Raw genomic sequence first — 22,440 nt, 5'->3', positions numbered from 1 at the left:
AATCTGTCTGGTTTTTTATTTTTTATTTTTTTTTCAGACTAATCTCTTACAGCTACAGTAATCTTCCACCTAAGTTGTAACAATGGCAGGTAAGACTGTTTTCAGGCAAAAACATGACCTTTGAGTTGAAAGTGCTCTCTAATTGGTTTCAGTGATAGACTCCTGCAGAAGCAGGAGTGGAGGGTGCTCACAAATGTGTCAAAATGAGAGAGGAGTTGCAAAATGCAAGTGTCATCCAGGGTATTATCTTTCTACAGGAAAAAAAAAATCCTGTTTAGTTTAGAAGCTGTAGACTGTGTGTTGGGAAGAAAGTTATTAATCAGTGCTCTGACTTACTGGGCTTTAATGGAGTTTGGGACACAAATATGCAGATGTGCTTTGAACCAGCATTTCTCTCTGTGATATTTGTGTCAGCTGACAGTCTCAAAGGACCATTTTAATAATGCAGCTTGCTCTGTGGTTCCTTAAATCCTGCTTTCTAGCAACTGGATTTGTAGGTGCAGTAGTGTTACTCTTGTAGGGTCCCTTTAAAATAATGCCCCAGATACAGATCCTGGAAAATTGGTTCAAGTAACTCTCAACCAGGTCATGAAAACCTATTTAGAATTCAAAGGGCTTTTTAGCTGGAGAACTGTTTCCATATTAATAGAGAAACTACTGTGAAGGAAGAAACCATGAAGTGTATGATTTCCAAAGCACTGAGCTCAAAAAGTTGAATTCCAAAGTCCTGAATTTAGTCTGTGATTTTCAAAAGGATCTAAAGCATTTCTGACCTGAAATTTGGGAAAATTAGAGACCAAAATACCTACTTTTCTCTTTCAATCTGATACTTGAGAGCTGGATAGTTTATCAGTTTTATGAAGTAAAAAGTATTTATGGACTTTTACAGCATTGTCTGGATCCAGGTATGTATTCAGACATTTTAAACTCCTCCTTTTGGAAACCTGGTCAAAGTTTTGCCAGTACTGAAATTGTCTTATCTCCACAGACTACTGAGTGTTGGCAAAAGCTTTCTTCCTACCCTGAGTATTTCACTCAGTTTCCTGTAAGTCTTTCTGTGAGTAGCATTGCACAGCTCAGTTGATTCCCCTCTTACTGGGATTACTCATGAGCAAGGTTACTGAAAAAGCAAGAGTGTTTTTAGGTAGTGTAGACACTTCCCCAGTGATTAGTAGATGGAAACAGCAGTGGGTTTAATTCTGGGGTCAGCATGTTACTCTGACACACACTGACAATTCTGTTAATTTATGTATAAACTGAAGCACTAGGTAACATGAAATGTTACATGTTGGAATAAATTTTCTCTCTGACCTCACGGCAACACTCTTTTGAGTCCTTAAGCATCATGTCTTAACATGGATGTACAATTATTTTTTTTCCTTCTAGAAATTATTCAATGGCTTTTGCAAAATTCAAGCTGATATTTGACTCTTTGGCAACCAAGCTAGAAGGAGGCAGAGGGCAACTCTAGTGTCATACTTGGGCTATTGGCTTTATTTACAAGATACAGAGAATAGTGGCTGTGGTTCAGTTTTGGTTTTGGGGTTTTTTTCTATATGAAAAAGCAGAAAAACAGAGAGAGGAACATTTACAACATTTGCCAACACAGTCTGCTTGCAAAATGCCAGATAATTACAGAAAAAGGAGAAATAGCCCAATTTGATTCTGCACAGCAGCTACTCACATTGCTGCTTCAGAGAAGCTGTCATTTATCCTGAAATTTTCATGAGTCGATGTGTGGTGGTTGCACTGCCTGGGGCATCTTTTTGCAACCAGGCTGATTGCATGTATAAAGCTGCTTGTGTTCAAGTCTAAGGGACTATGAGTACTGACACTGATCACAGCTCATATGGAGAAAGAAACCTGTCAGCAAGTGGTTTGCTGTGGTGAAAAGGTGAGGAGCTGCACACCGGGCTGCTCTCTCCTGTGTGCAAGACTCAGGATCAGGGCAACAACGTATCTTTATTTTGCAAGCAAAATGTCAGAACAAGGGAAGGAGCAGGAGGTGGGTTAGGGGGTTGCAAGAAAAAGCCAATCTTTGCATAGAGGTTGGTGTTGCCTGCAGCTGTGCTCCACAGCACCAGTATTTAGTACAAGTTTTTACTTTGCTTTTTTTTTTTTTTCTTTTGGTAATTATTCCTTAAGAATATTTTCATGCTCTGCTGAGATTTTAGGAAGATGGATGCCTTTGTTGCCAGTTAACTTCAAAATACAGGCTAGGGAGTGTAAAGCTGAGGAGCAGCCTACCTTGGCAGAGGACTGGGTGAAGAATTGTCCCCCCCATGTACAGCTCTTCACCTTTTTTCTGTTATACAGGTGGGGTGAAACTCCTGATTCTAGGAGCTGCTGCCTCCCTGCTGGGCTTCTCTAGAAGAGGCTGCAGGATTCAGGGATGTGACACAGAGGATCTGCCTCCATCATACCTGCAGAGACCCAGACACCACTTAATCCAAATCATTTGACAGTCAGGAAATAATTAGATATTTCCTGCTCTACTAATTTAAAAGTAATGTCTGTGATAATTTTAGGGTATTGGGAGACAGGAATTTTTTTCTGAGTTCTTCATATGGTGCTTTTTTTTTTTTTTTTTTTTTTTTTTTTTTTTTTTTTTTGCTTATGTTGTTGGAATAATAGACAAGCTACTTTGGCTGATACTACAAATATGAAGTCTGATATTGTAAATATTCATGTTGAAAAGTTCAATATCAGCTATGGTTAGAAAAAAAGCTGGTCTTGCAGAATGATGTTGTGAGTTTGCTGTTCCTGCATTCATAAAACACTGTCATTTGTAGACTGACATCAGGATGCTCATTTCAGTGGATGCTTGGAAATACGGCCATGTGCATGGAAAGCAATATTATTTTTTATTTCAATATCCTAATGAATGCCTCTGCCTTTTTCCTCTGCTTTTTTAGACATTGATGAGTGTGCAGAAGGGAGAGCCAGGTGTGCTCATCGCTGTGTGAACACTCTGGGATCCTTCACCTGTGTCTGTAATCCTGGTTTTGAGCTGGGGGCTGATGGAAAGCAGTGCTACCGTAAGTGACTCTTTCACAGCTATGCATTTCAGGACATCTTATCTGCAAACTGCTATGCTTCAGTTTTAATGCAGTTGGATTAGCACTCCCAGCAAAATAAATGCGTGCAAAAGCTCAAGCTTAATACTATTTCCTTCATCTTCTGCTGGTTTTGCAGGTTGATACATTCCTAAGCCTGTATTCAGACCTTAATTACTGCATTTCAAAGAGCAAATAGCCCTGTTAGTTTATCTACAGAGTCTGGTGAATTCTATTGCAGAGCTACCAAAATACTGCTGTTCCATGGAATGTATTCATTCCTGCCCTCCTCCTCCCAGTATTATTTATCTGCTGAATCTGATGCAAAACAAAACCAACATGATGATCTGCTCTTGCCTTTATCTGTCCAGGTTTCCTTATTTTTCTCCTGAGTTTACTGACCATGTTAAGTAGAGAATTCATGGGGGTGGGGGGAGGGGGAGAGAAATAAGCACAATTGGGGATGCAAAAAATATTTGAACAACTAAAATTTCCCAGACTAAAATGATGCTGAGCCATGTTGTCTTCCCTCACATACTTCCCTCTTGCCAGCAGGGTTTTTTAATCCACACTGCTGTTCTTGAGAAGGGGACAGACTTCCAAGCACTGTGAGCTGATAGGTGATCCCTGGGCTGTCCCTGAAGGCAAATTTAGGTTAATAAAGGAGGTGATGTAGAAAAGTTGGTGTTATTATGGACCTAACATAAGCTCACTGGAATGCAGACAAAGCATGACCTGTTCCAGCAAAGAGATGGGCAAAGATCATTCAATCTTAATAATACTGTGCATGAACTTTCAGCAGAATTTCCTTAGGAAAATATGCTGCATGCCAGAGAATGAATGCTTTCTTTAAGAATGTATGTGTAAGAAATACTTAATAAGGGTGAAAATCAGTTTCAAAGCATTAACATACATTAAAACCAAAAACCAATTACAGGAGAGACATCCTGGAGAATTATTTCATGGGTGATGGGCAACTGTGAGTAGTGCAATGGCAGAGGAAATGCAATTAATATCTAGGTACGAAATGATCTGTTATGAGTATAAGGAAGTTATTTAGACCACTTAGATTTCACAGTGATTTTCTGATAATATTTTTTCTCTTACACTCAGCAAATCTCTGGGGGTGGTGAATCTCTGTGCCTGGTGTACAATATTACAGAGCAAACAATAAAAATAAAAAACATTCTGCATATATTTATGATCAGGATTATCCCAGTGTTTGAGCAATTTACAATCTTTGTTTATTTTTTTCATTTCCCCAGTGGCATGGGGAAGAGCTGCTGTCCCAGTTTTACTGATTAAGAACTGAGACACAATAAATGATGAGGAAGTCAGATTCTCTGTTTGATTGCTGAATTTCCTAGATCCCATCTTAACACGTTGGACAGGAGACAATATTTCTTCTCTCTGGTGCAAGCAGTCATACCAGGCAGGAGATGTAGCCCCTGATCTATGTTCTCCTCATTTATACCCCCTGGAATCTAGACTTGCATTATTTGTTGGCAGTCAGATTTCTCCCTGGGGACACAAGAAGTGATAGGATCAGAGCCACTGACACAGATTTGTCCATGAGCTGCAGCAGTGAGGAAATACCATCCTTGTGTACCAGATCTGATGGCATCACTCTGAGCTGGGCTGTTTCTGGAAGTAGGATGGCTCCTTTACTAGGGAAGAGGTTTCTAAGTTCTTCTGCAACAAGTTCCTCTCTAAATAGCTCTGTAAGAAGACAATTCAGGTATTTCTTTGAGAGAAACTTGATAACTGAACTCTTTTCATCCTGAAGAAATTATTTAATGAAGTACCTTGGTGGGAATGAGATGGACAGATGTTCCCTTTCCTCTAGGAAGGTTTCCACTGGACCTATTGAAATGCTACCAGGACTGTCAAGCAAACCAAGGGCTGGAGGGTGGGGTGGGTCCCTCAGGGTGAAGGGGGCAGCTGCCAGCATCACTCCACCCACTGTCTTAGTTGTAGAGGTACAAAGTCTCATCAGAGGAGCTCCTGTGTGGCCCTTTGAAGGGGTATCCAAGGGCCAAAACCTGCAGATTTGCTTTGTGGGTAGGTGTCAGGCTTGGTGACAGGCCTCTGCTATGAACATTTGGAGGCATTTGTGTTCAGTGGCTGTTTCAGAACCCATCTCTTTCCCATTCACATACAAAGCTAAAAGCTATTCTTTGCAAAGCAGTCTGGGTTGAGAGGAACCATCTGGGTCCTTCAGATGGCTCCACTCCTCCGGGGCAAGGGCAGAGCTCACTGTTTGGTTCAAGCAAAGCAAAAATTCCATGAAACCCATGAAAGCTTCCATAACAGGCAGACTGCTGAAACAGTGAGCTGGCTTCATGTTGCCAAAGTCAAGAGCATCCACTGTTATGACATGAGGACACTAACACCTGGAGTTCAGTCACTCCAAAACAAGTTCTTCTCCGGAGCTGAGCTTATATTTCCGGCTAAATCTGTCGAACTATGGATGCTTTTACACAGCAGCCTTGTTCCCCGGTGACTCTCCCTCTCTGCTTGCTTTTTAACATCTTTTTGATTTGTTTCTCCACAAGGCATCGAGATGGAAATTGTCAACAGCTGCCAGGACAGCAACGGTGGCTGCTCTCACCGCTGCCAGCACACGGCGGCGGGGCCGCGCTGCTCCTGCCCCGACGGCTATCGCCTCGATTTGGATGGCAAAACGTGTGCAGGTAATTCCCAGCCTCTCCACTGGGGGAGGGAGGAGGTGTGGTGGGTCTCTCTGCAAGGGGAGCCTGCAGGAGAGCTGTCGCTCAAGGAAATGCCTTCCCATCTCCTGCCTTTCTCCTACAAGTTTTAATTAATACCGTCCTCTGGCGCTGTCACAGCCGCTGCTCCGGCTTGCCTGGCTCTGCGTGTTTGCTGGGATTATTAATTAACAAAGGGAAGGAGTTCTGCCTCTCAAATGGAAGATGACACTTTGATGCATCACTCTGGCTGTATCTCACTGTGTCTTGCCCAAGCATCACTCACCTGAGTTTTTTTCCTTCTTTTCCTCACTAACCAGCTGGGGAGAGGCTCAGCTCTGGCTGGGAGCGGTAGCACTGCTGTTCTGAAGTGCCTCGTGCCCAAACTCCACTTTGTGTCAAAGAAGTTGCTCTGTTTCCATCAGATCTGCTCAGTGATGAGGTTGCACTTCTGGCTGTGAGAAGTCTCACTTAGGACGTGAAAGCAATAGTTAGATTTGGTTTTATTTTGAGAGAAGTGCTTAGAAATTCCTGCATGTCTTACACGATTTTACAATGTGACTTTTTTTGTTTATGGCTTTTGCTGTGCAAACTGTCTCATTCTGGTTTAGACTTGCTGTCACTGTGCCATTAAAATTTTAAGAATAGCCAAGAAGAGAAAGGAAAGAAAGAAAAAAAAAGAGGCAGACACCATAGATCAGTCTAGTTAGACATGAGGAGAGCTAGAGAGCTGGAGCTCTGGTGAATGAGAGGCATTTCAGATGAGAAAGGTCTTGAAACAGAAAAAAGTGCAGGGGAGGAAGAAAGCACTGAGTTCTGCAAGGCTGGTTGATGATGGAGCTTCAAAAATGAAAGACAAGAAGGTGAGGGAGGTAGATTGGGATTCCGAGCCTCTCAGGGCTGGGATGGGTTACACAGTCTCAGTTTGTGCAGAGATGAGAGGAGGAAGAGCAGCCTTCTGCCTGCACCTTGGCTCAGTGACCTGCTGGTAGAGATTTCAGAGGGAAGCAGTTAGTCCAGCCACAGTGAGGGAAGGAGAGTGCAGGAGAAGGGTTTGGCAAGGCTGATGACTTGAAAAACTGCTCTTAATGGCAAAATCTTTTGGTTGGATGCAACTTTTGCATTCCTACACAGACAAGGGGCTGTTGCTAGACCCCAGAGCAAGGCATCATCTGACAGACTGCAGAGGAGCTCGTCTTGTGACATTTCTGGAAACCACTCTATGTTCAAATAACCTGCATTAATCATCTTTGTGCTGACCTCCTCACCTCAACTGATTAATTACATTTTCTTTCTCCTCTTTCCCCTGTCAGTGTTTCCTAATACTGTTGGTACTCCTTCCAAGGTTAATTGAGATGCTGACCTTTCCCATCTGCAGCTGCTGGGTAACATTCCAAAGCCTTTTGCAGACTCAGCATTGACAAGGTGGCCCTTGATGGCCACCGACCTGCTCAGTGGGCTGAGATCAGCTGAGAGGCTGCAGTGAGAAGATAACAGCTCGATTCTTGTATCTAATCAGCACAGCAGCACTGTTGACAACACCAATTTCCAGATGGACACAGGGCAGGATAAGGCAATGGGCAATTGGTTATCAAAAGCTATCATTGCACCTAGCAGGCTGCTGGTGTCCAGCTAATACATTGTTGGATCAGAGCCTTGTTTCACAAGTCAGTTTGGACCGAGTAAGATGGAACAGAAAAAAAAAATGCAAATGGTTAAACATCTTCTCCTTAGTAAACTGTGATAGGATCAGAGGAAATGGATGGAAGCTGTGCCAGGGGAGGTTTAGGCAGGGTGTTAGGAAACATTTTTTCACTGAGAGGGGTGTCAGGCATTGGGGAGGCACATAAAAGGCATTTGGACCTGGTCCTTAAGGACGTGGGTCAGTAGTTAGATTATGGTGTTGGTCAAAGGTTGGACTGGATGATACTGGAGGTCTCTTCCAACCTAAACATTCTGTAGATTTCTGTTAAAGAGATGGTACTTGTGGGCTGGTGAGACCTAGTTGTCTGCTTCCTAAATCACCTGGTGGTAACTGAGACTTGCAGGAAAGATGCCTCTCCCTGGACATGGTGGGGATTGGCTGCCATTGGGGAAGGTAGTATTCATGTAGCATTAAGACAGTGGTTCAGGTGGGTGAAAGAGAGGAAGATAAAGAAAGCCACATGCTGAAAAGCCCAGGAGCTTTTCAGCAGCCCAGACTGTGTCTGTCCTTGCAGAGCTGGACGAGTGTGAGACTGGGGATTCCTGCTGCTCCCAGTTCTGCATCAACTACGCGGGTGGCTACGACTGCGCCTGCAGAGCGGGGTTCCAGCTCAACGCTGATGGCTGTGCCTGTGATGGTGAGTGTCCTGGTACCAGGGGCTCAGCCCAGGGCTTTGTGGGCATTTCCCTAAAACCAGAATCAGCCACCATATGCCAGCTTTGCTGGTAAGGTTTATAAATGTGTGATTTCCACTTTGGAATATGATAATATAGCAGTATCCAGCATGGAGAAGGGGAGCTGTGGGAGATGAGCCAGCACAGAGGAACTTTTCCTCTTCTCTCTGTGGACTTTGCATCTTGATGTGTGTTAAAGACTACTCTACAAAACAAGAGCCCTCAAAGTAACCAGTGGATCAACTGAGCTTAACAGCTTGAAGCAGCTGTTTTCACTTGAGACAAAAACATAGGTGAAAGAATCTATTCTACGTTGCCCTGAAATGTTTTAATATCCCTAATACTAGTGAGAGAGAGCCCCAAAGTGCTAAGAAAAACAGGTTTTCTTACTCGCAAGAATAATTTTTCAGATGCATCCAGGCACAGAGTGCACTGCTTGGAAGCAGAGGTACTTGCATCTAATCATGATTTATGTCTCTTTTTTTTTTTCTAGATGTGGATGAATGTCTTGTTGAGAATGGCAACTGTGACCATTTCTGTGTGAATTCTCTGGGGTCATATGAATGTGCATGTAAGGAGGGTTACAGGCTTGGTGTTAACAGACAGTCCTGCATCAGTAAGTTATTTTTATATCTTGTGGGCCATTAAGTATTCCCTATAGATTTAAAATAAGAATTCAAAACTAAGATTTTCACAGATCCTGGGATTTTGGGAGCCCCAACTTGAGCCATCTCTGGATGTGTTCAGGGTAGAGCTATGTGCAACACATGGATCCCAAGTTCATCCTCAAGGAATGAGTTCTGTCAAAGATTAATGGGAGATGAACATGTAAATCCCCTGGACATGCTTGAAAACCTTGTGTTTTAGAAATAAATAGTATTTTTACAGTTTTCTTGCACTATTTGATGAAGTTTAACATCCTGTGGAAAAAAGTTAGCCAGATTCTGCCTTGAGGAACCAAGGCAAGTTTTCCACTTAAATCAGTGGTGTAATTCTGGATTTCTGCCAATGTAACCAGTATGGAGTTTAGCCTAGGAACTTAATTTTATAAGCAGGTTTTAGCAGAGTTTGATATTTAATCAGCTCCAAAAGGAAAGCCAACTGATTTCCCATCATTTTAAGGCTCAAATTTTAGTTTTTCCGAAAATAAATTGGACAGCCAGCCTCACTCTATATTTGTCATCTCCAAAAAGAGCTAGAGTAATGACCTTCATTAACTAAAAATAATCTCAAACTTCAAGTTAGGAAAATTAAAGTCCTTGGTTAATCTTCTTTTTTTGACTTTCCAGGACTAGAGTTATTTCCAGAGAAAGAAAAGAGAAATACCTTTTTTTTTTTTTTTTTTCTTTTGGATAGCAAAAACTCTGTTTATGCTACAGATGAGAAAATGAATTGACTGCAACTGCTGTGAAGACTGCATGGGAATGGAGCTGGAAACTATACCAGCATAATAAAAATAAAATGCAAATGAAATTGTCATGGGGGAAGGCTTGGGGCCAGGCCCTGATGGCATTTTTGTGTGTCAGCCCTAGGTGGAGAGGAGGCGGATGCAGAAGAGGCAGCGGGGTTTGCTGGGGCTCCAGGGCTGCAGTTCAGAGGTCCCCCCCAGCTCCTTCACTATGCTCTTGGTTCCCTCTATGAGGATGAAGACTCTCGAGGAGAACTCACTCTGGTGCACAGGGTCGGTGAGTGAAGGGGTTTCCCTTTGAGCCATGGGAGCAAATGGGGGAAATAATGTTAGAAAAAGGATTTGAGGTGAGAGTGATGCTGGGCTGGCTGGGCTCAGGCCATCAGGAGGAGTAGAGGAGGAATGAGCATCAATCCTGCTCTCTGCCTGTCCTCCATGCCAGCAGGGAGGAGGCATTGTCACATGTGCTGTCCCAAAAGGGACATGTTTGGAGAACAGGGAGGTTTCTTGGTTGTGGCTGCTGCTGCCTGGGTACAGCGGGGAGGGATGCAGATGGGAAAAGTGAGAAGCACAGCAAGGAAGGGATGGGAGGCTTTAGAGAAAAACAGGGTGTCTGTGCAGAGCCCCAGAGGCAACAAACAGATCTTGTTCATCCTGGGGGTGAGAGAGTTGTGGGGGTTGCACAAAATCCACCAAAGCTGCTCTGCTGGGAGCAAGCCCTTGTGAAATGCTGCCTTTCTTCTAGAGCTAGGAAAGGAGGCTGTTGGGGCATGTGTGCCTGTTTACAAGCCCCTTTTATAATAATTGCAGGGATTTTTGCTTAAGATATGTGCATTCTTGTTTGTGGGGAAAAAGAACAAACCAAAACAACCCCTCTGGAGATTCAGGTCCCTTTGGATGCTTTGGGCATGTTCACTAGGAAAAGCATGGAGTAATCAATGTAGAACTCAGGCTGGTCAAAGGCTTGGCACAACCAGTGACAAACAGTCTCAGGAGTGGGTGCAAAATAGCTTTGCATCCTGTCTGGACTTTGCATGACTTCAGTTTTTCCACCTGGAGGTGGAAACTTCACCAGCTGTGCGTGTTGCAGCCCTGTGCTTCCTTTCTGATGAGTGCAGTAAGTGCTGGTAGAATGTCTTATTTTTGTTATATATGCCCTGTGATTTTTGTATGAGCTCTAATTACTCATCCGAGGACTGTGCCCTACAGGCAAAAAAATCAGGAATTGGCTTTAATAAAAAATTAACTTATTTTCATGAACAAAACTGTTAAGACCTCCCAAATCGCACAGCATCCAGACAGACTCAACGACACTGATAACCAATTGGGAAACTGATAAATGGGATAACCACAGGCAAAGTTATCAGGCCTAGAAACCACAATCAAATATTTATTGAACAGTTTTTGCATGCTTTATTTATTTTTAGCCAGATAAATTTGGGTGTTATCAGTCATAGCTGAGCACCACTCTTTCTAAAGCTTAGGCTTTGAAGTATGTGTTGGTCTGTAGGAAGAGGTGTTGGAGAAATGAATCTTTTAATGGTTCAGTAAGTTATTTTACCTCCCAAATATTAATTTATTCCCCATACTTTCAGTCATACTTTGTGCTCTGTAAAAATACATCTTTAAACAATAAGCTGATGGAAGTAATTAACTATTTTCTGTAGATTTAATGACTTGTTACTATAAAAGCATGATGGTAATTTGTATTCTTCTCCTGAAGTATGAATTTATAACCTGTTCCAAGTGGGAGCACTGGGATTCTGAATTGCTCTGGAAGCTTGGGCATTTGTTCAGCTTCAGAAAAAGGAACAGTTGGGTGCTGAGACCTGGAGGAAATCTGGCCTCACACTGAAAATTACTGGTGAAAAGCAACCAGTCTGCTAACTTACTGTTAGCTGAAATCACCCACCACCTTGTTCAGGTGGTGTTCAAAATCCCCTTCCAAAAGGCCTCCAGCCACAGCCTTAAAGCCTCAAAGGCAATAAACTGTCAGTGTGGATAGGATCTTAATGTCACTGAAATATTTTAGCAGGGAGTGACACACATCTATGTTTCTGGATAGACCCCACAAAGAGAGAAGATGAGGGTGCACATGTCTGTGCTTGTATTTGGGTGCAAAGGAGTAAAAAGGCTGGGGGAAGGTGAGGGAGGAATGCATTTTCTTATTTCTTATTTTTTTTAGCTAGACTAACCCTTTTTTTTTATGTTCATGAAGAAGAGAGGAAGTGATAAATGGGTATTATGGTTTGTTTTCCTAGAGTAATGTTTGAACTATGTTGTAAAAATACTACTTCTCTATGCTTAAATAGCACCTTCTGCAACAGGATAACAAAAAGGAGAGCTTGGTAAGGAGAAAAGGAGAGTCTCTACCAATAAATACTTTTAATTATACACAACATTATCAATAATTAGGTGCAAAATGCACTTTTTCTGAAGGCAAAATATTTGCTCATAAAAAGTAGGTTTAAATGTTCTTTGGGGAATTACAGCATTTAAGGGAGTATATTCCAGCTAAAGTCCCAGCTTTTCTTTTATTTAGACTCTACAAGTTGAAGAGAAAGTCGGAAATCTCCCTTTGGGACCATCTTTTGGGATAACTCTGATATTTGCAACATTAATGCTAACAACATGAATACTTTTTTTCCAGACTGGCAATGTTGTACAGATTCCTTTTTCACACTTGTGCAGCTGGAACGTTAGGTAAGAGCTTGTGGAAGTGTTTTATCTGGATGCTCATTAAACCTTCTGTACTTTTTATTCCTTTTTTTAAACTTCAGTTTGCCTGGATAACACTTTTGGCAACGACTGCAGCCTGAGCTGTAAGGACTGTCTGAATGGTGGCAGCTGTAACCAAGAAGGCAGTGGCTGTGTGTGCTCACCTGGGTGGACTGGCATTATCTGTAATGAGAGTGAGTATGGGGGGTTTGAAAGGTGGGGACTTTGTGCTAGTGCCATGACACTGCAGAGAGGTAGGGAATAAGAATAACCTGGTGTAGTTGTTATCAGCAAAGCCTTCTAAGCTGCACAGCTGCCTCGTAAGCGGATCAAAATTTTTTTGTAAGGTGTCACATTCAACAGATATTGTAAGGGATGCTGCAAGATACAGAGTGAACCTTCAAACAGCAAGGTCTCTCCCCTCCAGTTGCAGTGCAGTGAGTGCATTCTTGCTTCCTAAGTATTGGTGTTGATGTTTGGTCCTTATTCACTCTGCTGCTGAAAGGTGCCAAGGTTTGCCTTCTGTGCTCTGCTGCCCAGGTTGCCTCACTGACTTTCAGAAGTCTGTCCTGGCAGGTGGTGTGACAATCTGGGTGGACAGAGATGATAAACTTATTTTTTTCCTTTACAGTATTTCAAAACATTGCCTCTTCTCTTTTTCTCCTTTTCTCTTTTTTTCTCTTTCTCTTTTTCCTCTTTTTCTCTTTTTTTTTTCTTTTTCCCTTTTACTCCTTTTCTTTTTGCTCTCTTTTCTCTTTCTTTCTTTTTCTCTCTTTTTCCTTTTTCTGTTTCTCATTTTTCTTCTTTTCTTTCTTCCTTTTTTTCTCTTTTTAGTTTTTTCTCCTTGTGTTTGTAAACTTGACCTTGATTTTTATTTCCTTATCATTTTTTGTCTTATTAACATATTTTTATGTAATGGTTGATTTTTAATACTGGAGATTGTATTTTTCAGAATTCTCTTCCCAAGTTGGTCAGTGCCCTTAGTAATAGCTTTAAACTCTTCTTACCCCTTCCTCTTGGCAAAAGTTCTTAGTTCAGGAGCATGTGTCAAAACCAACTGGAAAAGATGAAGCAGTGATTTCTTGATGTCCCATGCACTGTTCTTCAGCTGCAGTTCAGCACCACTCGTGTTGCTTTTCTGAGACCTCCCCCTGCAGCCTCTCAGTGTATTTGAGTGGGTCTCTCCATTTTCTGGTGTGTGGTGTGGTGGCCCACCATGCTCAGAAAGTCTGTGCTATTGCTGCTGAGACAAAAAGATGATTAAGAATTGTTACTTAACATCAATCAACAGCAGTCTTCACATTAATCACCATCAAGATTGTTTGGGAGGCATCATAACAAGGACAGAAATATAGAAACCCCAGCAAATTATTGAAACCAGAAGTCTTCCCAGGGTTATTTTGGGAGACTGATAGTGGGTTTGGTTTGTAAACACTGGGACAGCTGCAAAAATATGGAATAAAAAGGATTAAAATTGTCACTTCTAGTCTGAGACAGTTCAAGCTATCAAGTTAGGATATTCATACTTCTATTCATGGTGCTCTAGTGGTTGAGGATAGATTATAAAAATTTGAAGACAGGTTAGAAAGTCTTTAGTTCACTTCATAAATAATAATAAGATTTTTGCTCTTTATTTACACTAGATATCCGTGCATGTAATCTGGTGGAATTGGCCTCTGGAATTTAAAGAACTTTAATAGGACTGTGTTATTGAGCCAAACCTGCAGTCTGATGAATTAGGCATTGACAGTGATAAATACAATATATAATCTGTATGAATTAGCCACATCTGATTGCTTTCCCTCTTCTCTCTTGCTTTCTTAGTATACAGCATAGTTCATGAATTTTAGGGTAAGCTAAATAGTTGAGAAAAGTGGAACTAAATTTCTGTAATGACACACCAAAGAAGCCAAATGGAAATTGATGTGAAATGTCAAGTTTCTTAATGTACATTGATAAAATGTCAGTTAAGTCAGATGACTCCAGAAACTGTATTTACTCACTGAGCTCAGGCTGCAAACAGCAGAGCAAGACTTCATTCCACGATTTGTTTTGCACTGCAGCAACAAGGGGTTTAGGAAAGAACCCTGTACAGTTGTGGGTCCATTTCTGCTGTGATCATCTGTGGAATGTAAGAGAAAAAGACAATGTTATTTTTATGATAGTATTTGGGAGGGGAAAAAAATAACATTTAAAATAGGTATCTCCAGATATTGAAAAGTGTGCTCTGATTCTCTTAAGCTTTGTATTTTATAGGCAATGCTTTTGAGCCTCAGGCTTTAGGTGGTGGAGGAGGATGTGCAGGGGGAGAATGTGGATACATCACTTAAGTAAGCTTCACATCAGCTTGGTGAATTCAGGTGTCCTTTTAGAATTATGAATTAAATTACAGATGGATGTGTATTCTCTTAGGTAAAAAGAACATGACTTTGTTTAGAGCCTGTTTGACTAACGGGGCTCTTTCCTTGCTGAAGTTGGATGATTGGAGTCTTACCTCACTTCATCTCTAGCAGAGGGGAAGGATTTCTTGGCACATCCATCTTCCCTGCTTTCTCCACAGCTTGTTCCCCTGGGACCTACGGCAGAGCCTGCGCCAGCGTTTGCCAGTGCCAGAACGGAGGCTCCTGCGAGCCGGTGTCAGGGCAGTGCCTCTGCCCCCCTGGAGTGCAGGGACAGCTCTGCCAGGATGGTATGGCTGCCCCAACACTCCCCCCCCCTCCTTCTTACAATGTCAGACTGGAAGGGACCTCAAGGATCCTCTGGTCCAACCATTCTAATATGATTGTTCATAGGAGATGTCTCAGTACCCCATCGAGCTGAGACTTCAAAGTGTCTGAAGTGGGGGAATCCACCACTTCTCCCAGGAGACCATTCCCAGTGTTTGACTGTCCTCAGAGTGAAAAATTTTCCTCTTGTGCTTAAATAGAATCCTGCCAGGAGCAACTTGTGCCCTTTGCCCCTTGTCTTGTCCATGGGATTCCTTGTAAACAAGCAGTCTCCATCTTCTTTGTAGCTCCCCTTAAAGTACTGGAACACTGTAATAAGCCCTGCCCTAAGCCTTCTCTTCACAGGGCTGAACAGACCCAGTTTTCTCGGCCTCTCCTCATTTCTACCCAGATGTAATTGTGCCTGGTAAATCTTAGGGGCTTTAAGGAGAAGAGTCTCCCTTGTGTGAAACATACTTCAGCCCTGTGACTTGCCTCACTGTGACTTTAGGTTTAAACAATAAACAAAACAGAGGATAAGCAAAAAGAAGTGCCTTGTAGGGGTGGGTTGTGGGGAGCCCCAGGGAAGTAACAAGTCAGCATGGTCTTCTTTGTAGCACTGACTTAAAGAGGTTTTGAGGTTTGTATTTAAACACTGAACAGCTGATGCCTTGCTGTGTTTGTGCACTCTAAAGGTTGCCCAAAAGGCTTTTTTGGGAAGAACTGTAACAAACCATGCAACTGTGCCAACAATGGCTACTGCCACAGACTGTATGGAGCCTGCCTCTGCGACCCCGGGCTCTACGGCCGCTTCTGCCACCTTGGTAAGTCCCCACAGCTTCTCAGATCTGTTCATTTCACACATGCTCATCATAGCTGGCTTAAAAAGGTTCCACATCACATATAAAATGAGTGGGGCTTCGAGTTCTGCCATGAGCTGGGAGTAGAGAGAGGATGTGACTTTTGACATGTGCTGGGACACCCCAGAAACATAATCACAGGATTGTTGTCATTGGAAAAGATCATGGAGTTCAACCATAAACTTAATTAATGAATTCTTCTAGCAATTAATCTTTGCCATAAGGACTGAGCTTTACCAATGCACAAAGGGGAGTTCTCTAGGTAGGGCTGGGGTGGGGTGGACAGGTTAATGTTTTTGGTGAAGTTCCAGTCTGGTTGGAGCTAATGAGTGGCTGCTGATGTGGTTGGAGTGGGAGCTGAGAAAGGACAAGGGCAAAATGTTAAATGGGAATAAAAAGAATAAAAGCTACAAAAGAGGTAGTTACATTTCTTTGCACTTTGACAGGTTTTGTTCATAAAAACATGATTTTTTTCATGAAAGGTTTTGTCTTGGAGTGTACGTTCATTCAGAAACTTAAATTAAGTTCGCTTTGAAAGATTTCTGCTTCATGCATTCACTGCATACTGCTTGAAATTAAATTAATAACTTAATACAGCAATCATGTAAAGGATATTTTGACACCCACCCATTACTAGGCACTGTCCCAGGAATGTGGATGCGTTTGCTGAAACTAAAATGAGCATTCTTGCCTTTTGCAGCAGTTGCATTCTGCAGCAGTGTGCAATTTCGAATAACTCATACATAATTACAGAGCTAATGATTCCTTTTCATCTGGCTGCAGCCTGTCCCAGGTGGGCCTTTGGAGCTGGCTGCTCAGAGGAGTGTCAGTGTGTGAAAAAGAACACACTGGAATGCAGCTCAAGGAATGGGACCTGCACCTGCAAGCCTGGTTATCATGGCAAAAAGTGTCAGAAAGGTATGACAGAAAGCCAGATTCCCTGTGTCTGGTTCTTTCTTTGTCTTAGCATTCTCATTCTTCCTTCCATCTGCGTTGTTCTGTTGCTGCTGCTACTGATACATTCATATTCTACTAATTATTTCATCTGTGGTTTTTCATACAGCCAACATGAGTGCCTGATATCACAGGGCTTACAGGGACATCAAGGGAATATGCCTTAAGAATGCTAGAGTTTTAGCCTGATCAAATGGTAACAGAAATCTAGAAACCAAATTCTAATGCATCCCTAAATAATGAAGATTGTGGGAGTTTTCACTTTTATTCTTTCCTTTTTCTGCCCAGGCAGTTAATAAGTGGCAAACCCTGTGGTTTATGGCAGCAGGGTTATTTGTGAACACCTTCAGTCATGTTACTTTTCCTTCAGATTTGCAGGTCATCGAATTCAACTTATTCTTTGTGGGTTTTGGGGGTAGTTCAAAGAGAATTGTATTCCACATTCATGTTTGCATGTCTCAGTAGCCCTCTCCAGACAGTAATGGAATAATGCAATAAAGATTCTCCCTTCAGATTCCTCTCTGGGCAGGCAGGAACGTGTCAGATTTATGACACTAGTTCTGCAGGGCTTGGTGGAGAATAATAGTGGTGGTATTTAATATCTTTAGTGTTCTTGGTGATGTGCTCAGTTCTGGGTAGAGCATCCCTCACCCAGCATTGGCTTTGCACCAAGGCAGAGAGCAGCAGAAGGTACAGACAGATAAGAAGAGCAATTCTGTAATGGCTGTAATTGAATATATCCTTAAGTATTTTGCCACTTGGTTTTGGGGTTGTATTTAATCAGTAACATCCATGCAAGTGCTGAATAAGTATTTACACTTTGTTATCAGCTCCTCTAAAATGTACATTACAATAGATTCTCTGCAAATTTCTGACAGATGATTTTTGGACTCTTGTACAGTTTTCTTAACTCTTCTTTTTTCTTATACATGGTCTGTGTCTACTTGTGTTTTCCAGTGTGCATGCCTGGCTTTTATGGGGCTGGTTGCAAACTGAGGTGCAGCTGTCCTCCTGGTGTTCCCTGTGATCATGAGACTGGAGTCTGCAAGCATCCATGTCCACCTGGGTTTCATGGAGAAAAATGCCATTTGTGTAGGTACTCACAACATGTTTCCCTGAAGGATGGGAAAGCTTACCCAGGAAACTCATGTTCAGATATAGCAGTTTCAAATAAAAGGGTACATTTGTTGTTGGGATGAGCTGGCAGTTCCCCACTGAAGCCAAACTGATTTTTGGGGCCTGGCAACTACTGTCAGTCTGCTCACAAAGGTTAAGGCACAAGGCTGAGGCTAGTTACTAGAACTGATGTTTATCCAGGTAACAATAGTTTCCTTGTAGCTCCAGGCACAGCTTTCCTGGAGCTGTGCTGAGCTGCTGAGACACTGGGGCTATCTCAGATCACGTTGCACCAGCACATCTCAGTTTAAAGTTGTTATTGGTGCTTCCTAATTTCTTCAAAAGTTTTTGTTATACTCATTGTGTCTTTGGATTTCATTTGACCAGCTTGTCAGCCTGGGACTTTTGGGGTGAACTGCAGGCAGAGGTGCAGCTGTGGAGGAGCACCATGCAATCCAGAGACAGGGCAGTGTATTTGCCCAGCTGGGAAGACTGGTGCTACGTGTGAGCAAGGTGGGTTTCTTGCTTTGGAAGACGTGATAAGAAGTGGAATTATTCTGTTTCCCACCAAAACTGCTGCAATGCAATAGGCTTCATTTGCAGACTGGGTAAAGGATAAGCCTTGGAGCAGAACTTATGACATCCACCACATGGAAGGAGCACGATTCAGTTCCCCTGACCTGTCCCTCTGCTCCAGTTGATAACAGTGATTTCTGTGCTGGGCTGTGTTGTGCAGACACTGGGGCATTGCTCTGATTCCCAGAGCAGAGCTTGGGGCTGTGCTGCCATGTGCATGCAGTGTGCTTTAGAATCTGTTGAAGCCTTGGCCAGAGAGACCTACTGTGGAACCAGCAAGTGAAGGACCTGGAACAGAGGAAGCAATAAAAAAGGATAGTTGTGGGTAAATAAGTAAAAAGATGAAAAAAAGGCTTAGGAGCTGCCAAGAGGCCATGGGGTGGCCCTCTTTGACTTTTAGAGCTCTGGCTATTGCATGCCTGAGAAGGACCTGGGCTGTGTCTCACCACTCCACAGAGCAGTAACATGGTGAAGGAGGTTGGATGGAGACCTGGACTCCACCTCACCTTCCTCTGGACTGGGTGACCATCCTGTCCCCCACTCAGGCCAGCAAAAACAGTGCAGCAGCCCTCCCACATCTGCCTACCCAATTACTGTCTGCAGATTTCCTTCACTGAGTACAGTAATTAATTTTTCAGATATGTCCAAGTGCTCCCAATGTTGCTGTATCAGAAACCAAACAAAAAAACAGAATCACAGTGATGGAAGTTGGAAGAGAGCCTTTGGGTCTGTCTTAAGATGTGTTCCTACCTGCTGCAGTACAGCAGTGTGTTGACACTTTCAGAAGGCTTACTGTGGCAGTACTGTAGATCTAGAGAGATAATGTAACAATCTTTTATCCAGCTTAGTTTTGCTGCTATTTTTAAACTCTTCAAGGTAATGGCAGAAATCCATAATTGCCTTGAAGCAGAAAATGGCATTGGGAGCATCTCATGTGCTGGTTTTTTCTAGATTGCCCAGCTGGTTGGTGGGGACCAGACTGCCAGTCCTCCTGTGAGCCCTGTGCCAACGGGGGCCAATGCAACAGAGAAACTGGAGCCTGTGACTGCCCCCCTGGCTACACTGGGGCATCCTGCTCTGTGTGTAAGTCCTCACATCAAGCTTCTCCATTAGAAAGAAAGTCAGTTTGCAAATTGGGCTTTGGGTTTGGTTTCTGCCTTCTTGCTGTTTTGTGAGATCCTTGTCATGTGAGATCCTGATCCAAGATAAATTACTCTTCGATTCCAGGAATTCCCCAGGTTGGGTGTGAAAATACCAGAGGGAGATTACAGATAAATGCAGATGACAGGGTAAACTGCATCTCAAACTGATGTTATCATTAGGCCTAATTGATGCCAATATATACTTGGAAATACAATGTTTGAAAGCCACAATGCTTGCATTGTAATCCTGGTTGCTTGGCAGGAGACGCTGACCAGTTGGCCTGGATGGCCTCACTCTTAGCTTAATTTGGCAGCAACACTGCTTGATGTATATAATTTAGGATTAAACAGTGGTAAGGGTGAAGGAGGAGTATCAGTGCTGCCCCTAAAGATTGAACTGAAACCATGGGAATATGCTCAAGCAAATGGCTTGTGCTACTCAGCCTCCTCTGGGTATGAAAGGCTGTCTGAGTATGGCTTTCATGCAGGCAGTGCAGTCAGGCTCTCAGGGACAGCACTGCTTCATGCAAGTCCTCATTGGTGACAATTTTTTTTCTCCTTGTTAGTTACAAAATGGCTTTTGACAAAGGTTTGCTCAACACTCTTGTTTCCTCTGCTTATTGATCCTGATGTGCAGAGGAAGTACCCAAAAGAATCTCAAACTATTCCTGCTTTACGAGACTCAGCCCCAGGCACCTGGGTTACAAATTACAGATGCTTCTTTCATTTTTTGCCTTTTCAATTTCTGGAATTCACCTGACGCCTGTTTTAGGGGGCAAGCTGTTGCTGTCTCCTTCAAAAAGATCAACCTGTGCCTGAGTTGTTATCTAGGTGAAACTGCAGCCTGTTCATCTGGTTTTTCAGCCTGCCCTGATGGTTATTATGGACAAAACTGCCTGCTGTCCTGCAGCTGTAGCAGCAGTGCTCAGTGCCACCACGTCACCGGAGAGTGCTCGTGTCCCCCAGGCTGGACTGGCCCTGACTGCAAACACCGTAAGTGAAAAGCATGTTTGCTCCACAGGGAAATCTCCCAGAGACTTGACCTGCAAATGTAAGAACCAGCTGTGTTTTGTTCTTAGCCTATTACAATTTTTTAATAGACTTTTTGCTAATCTTATTGCTTCTGAAATTGTCTGTTTCTGGGTTTGCACAGCCTGGGTCGTTATAATCCTTAATTATCTAGGTTCAAAGTATTGAAATAGGTGGCTGATGAAGCACAAAGTATTGATATAAGCTCTTATTTCAACACTATGGATCCCTCTGCCCAATACCATCTGTCCTGTCAGCATTTTGACTGACAGACAGTCTGGTTTTTCATTTTCAGTGCAGATTAGTTTTAAGATTAATTCTCAGTTTTTCATTTTGTTTAGGGGAGATTTGTTCAACAAGTGAGTGGCACGTACAGTTGTGTGTCTTAAGGTCACTGCTTAACTTGTGATTATAAATGCTGAGAGAAATTCTGTTCTGTGGGAGAGCAAGAGCATCCTTCTGTTGACATTAACATCCCTCTCCATACTTATGGCCATGTAGCAGCACAGTTTTGCCCTTTTTTGGATGACACCATATAAACATTAAGTTATCCTGCTTGATTCTTTCCTTTTCCCAGTTTATGTCTTCTCTGCTTCATTATGATCCCTGTTGCCAAAACCCAACAAAATACAAACCTCTTTAGAAGCTTGGTCTTAAACACATAAAATCATAGAAATTAATTGCCTTTATTGACATCAGTAAGTTTTGAACCTGACTTCTCAGAGCTGTTACTGAAGAAAACTCTGGGAAAATCTGAATTTTCAGCACTATGCATATTTTAAAAATCAGACCAGTTGGTAATGCATGAAGCCATTTAGATAGATTTCCACGGCTCCCTAGGCTGTCTAAAGAGTTAAGAAACCATGGCAAAGAAAAGCTTTTATTTTTGTTCAGCAAGAGATAGGAGAATAGTTGTTTTGCAGAGATATCTCAGTAAGGCAGCTCTTCAGCTACCAGGAATGAAGCAGATGCCCAAATGAACCAGGTTTCTTTTGCCCTAACTGGAACTTTCATCTTTACCCTTACAAGAAAGGAGGGAGCTCCCATGCTTCAGCTTCATTGTCATCATATTGTCTGTGTTAGCTGATTTTTAGAATTGAAGCAGTAAGTTGCTTTAACAATGACTGAGATGTCTCTCTGTTCATGTCCATGCTGCAGTTCCCAGTATTTTGAGGAAAACATGGGGCTTGCTCACAAATCTGTCTTGTTTTACCCACTAGCTATTCTGCTTATGCAGATTTTCACTAAGTGAGTCAATAGCTGATATTTTATTTCCATTAAATTATATGTTTATGACCGTGGGTTGATTGATACGGATTGAGCATGAACGATTAGTTTTATGTGTATGGCTCATATCTGCCTGTGGACCCCTACTTTCAGCTGAAATAAATCAACAAGAATTGTATTTATTTCAACTGATCTGTGCCCCGTGCTGCAGCTGAGAACCCAGAGTGCCTGCACATTAAGGACCCATTCTGCATCTTTTCTGTTCTCTCATTTAGATGCAAAATAATACAGAGCTCCAAGTTGATTCTCAAGGTAAATACTCTTTTGCCTTGCAGCCTGCAGGAGTGGCCACTGGGGACAGAGCTGTGAAAACACCTGTGGCTGCAACAACAGCGATGGGAGCTGTGATCCCATCACAGGCACCTGCTTCTGTGAGCCAGGATTCACTGGGAAACACTGTGAACAGAGTAAGTTGCCACTTGGGCAACACGACAAATTTGCAAGCCTTGAAATTAGTTTCCCTGGTAATGCCCTCCCTGCAGGAAGAGCTCCAGTCTGTACC

The 22,440-nt window shown here is 42.6% G+C and overlaps 1 protein-coding gene across 1 annotated transcript in view; it reads left to right on the top strand.

Annotated features, from left to right (window-relative positions):
- The window catches only part of LOC115598732 (multiple epidermal growth factor-like domains protein 6), a 180,929-nt gene that overhangs the window by 134,387 nt on the left and 24,102 nt on the right, over nucleotides 1-22,440 (top strand). Inside the window, exons 6-18 of the mRNA XM_030455803.1 lie at nucleotides 2,916-3,038; nucleotides 5,612-5,749; nucleotides 7,984-8,106; nucleotides 8,637-8,759; nucleotides 9,676-9,828; nucleotides 12,332-12,463; nucleotides 14,830-14,958; nucleotides 15,670-15,798; nucleotides 16,618-16,752; nucleotides 18,326-18,417; nucleotides 19,432-19,563; nucleotides 20,487-20,673; nucleotides 22,214-22,345. Coding sequence (XP_030311663.1) covers nucleotides 2,916-3,038; nucleotides 5,612-5,749; nucleotides 7,984-8,106; nucleotides 8,637-8,759; nucleotides 9,676-9,828; nucleotides 12,332-12,463; nucleotides 14,830-14,958; nucleotides 15,670-15,798; nucleotides 16,618-16,752; nucleotides 18,326-18,417; nucleotides 19,432-19,563; nucleotides 20,487-20,673; nucleotides 22,214-22,345 — 1,728 coding nt within the window. The remainder of the gene's footprint in view (nucleotides 1-2,915; nucleotides 3,039-5,611; nucleotides 5,750-7,983; nucleotides 8,107-8,636; nucleotides 8,760-9,675; nucleotides 9,829-12,331; nucleotides 12,464-14,829; nucleotides 14,959-15,669; nucleotides 15,799-16,617; nucleotides 16,753-18,325; nucleotides 18,418-19,431; nucleotides 19,564-20,486; nucleotides 20,674-22,213; nucleotides 22,346-22,440) is intronic.

Source organism: Calypte anna, chromosome 9 (assembly GCF_003957555.1).
Source record: "Calypte anna isolate BGI_N300 chromosome 9, bCalAnn1_v1.p, whole genome shotgun sequence".
Classification (NCBI taxonomy): Eukaryota; Metazoa; Chordata; class Aves; order Apodiformes; family Trochilidae; genus Calypte; species Calypte anna.
Note: the sequence above shows the minus strand (reverse complement) of the source record. Positions and strands in the feature narration are given on the sequence as shown.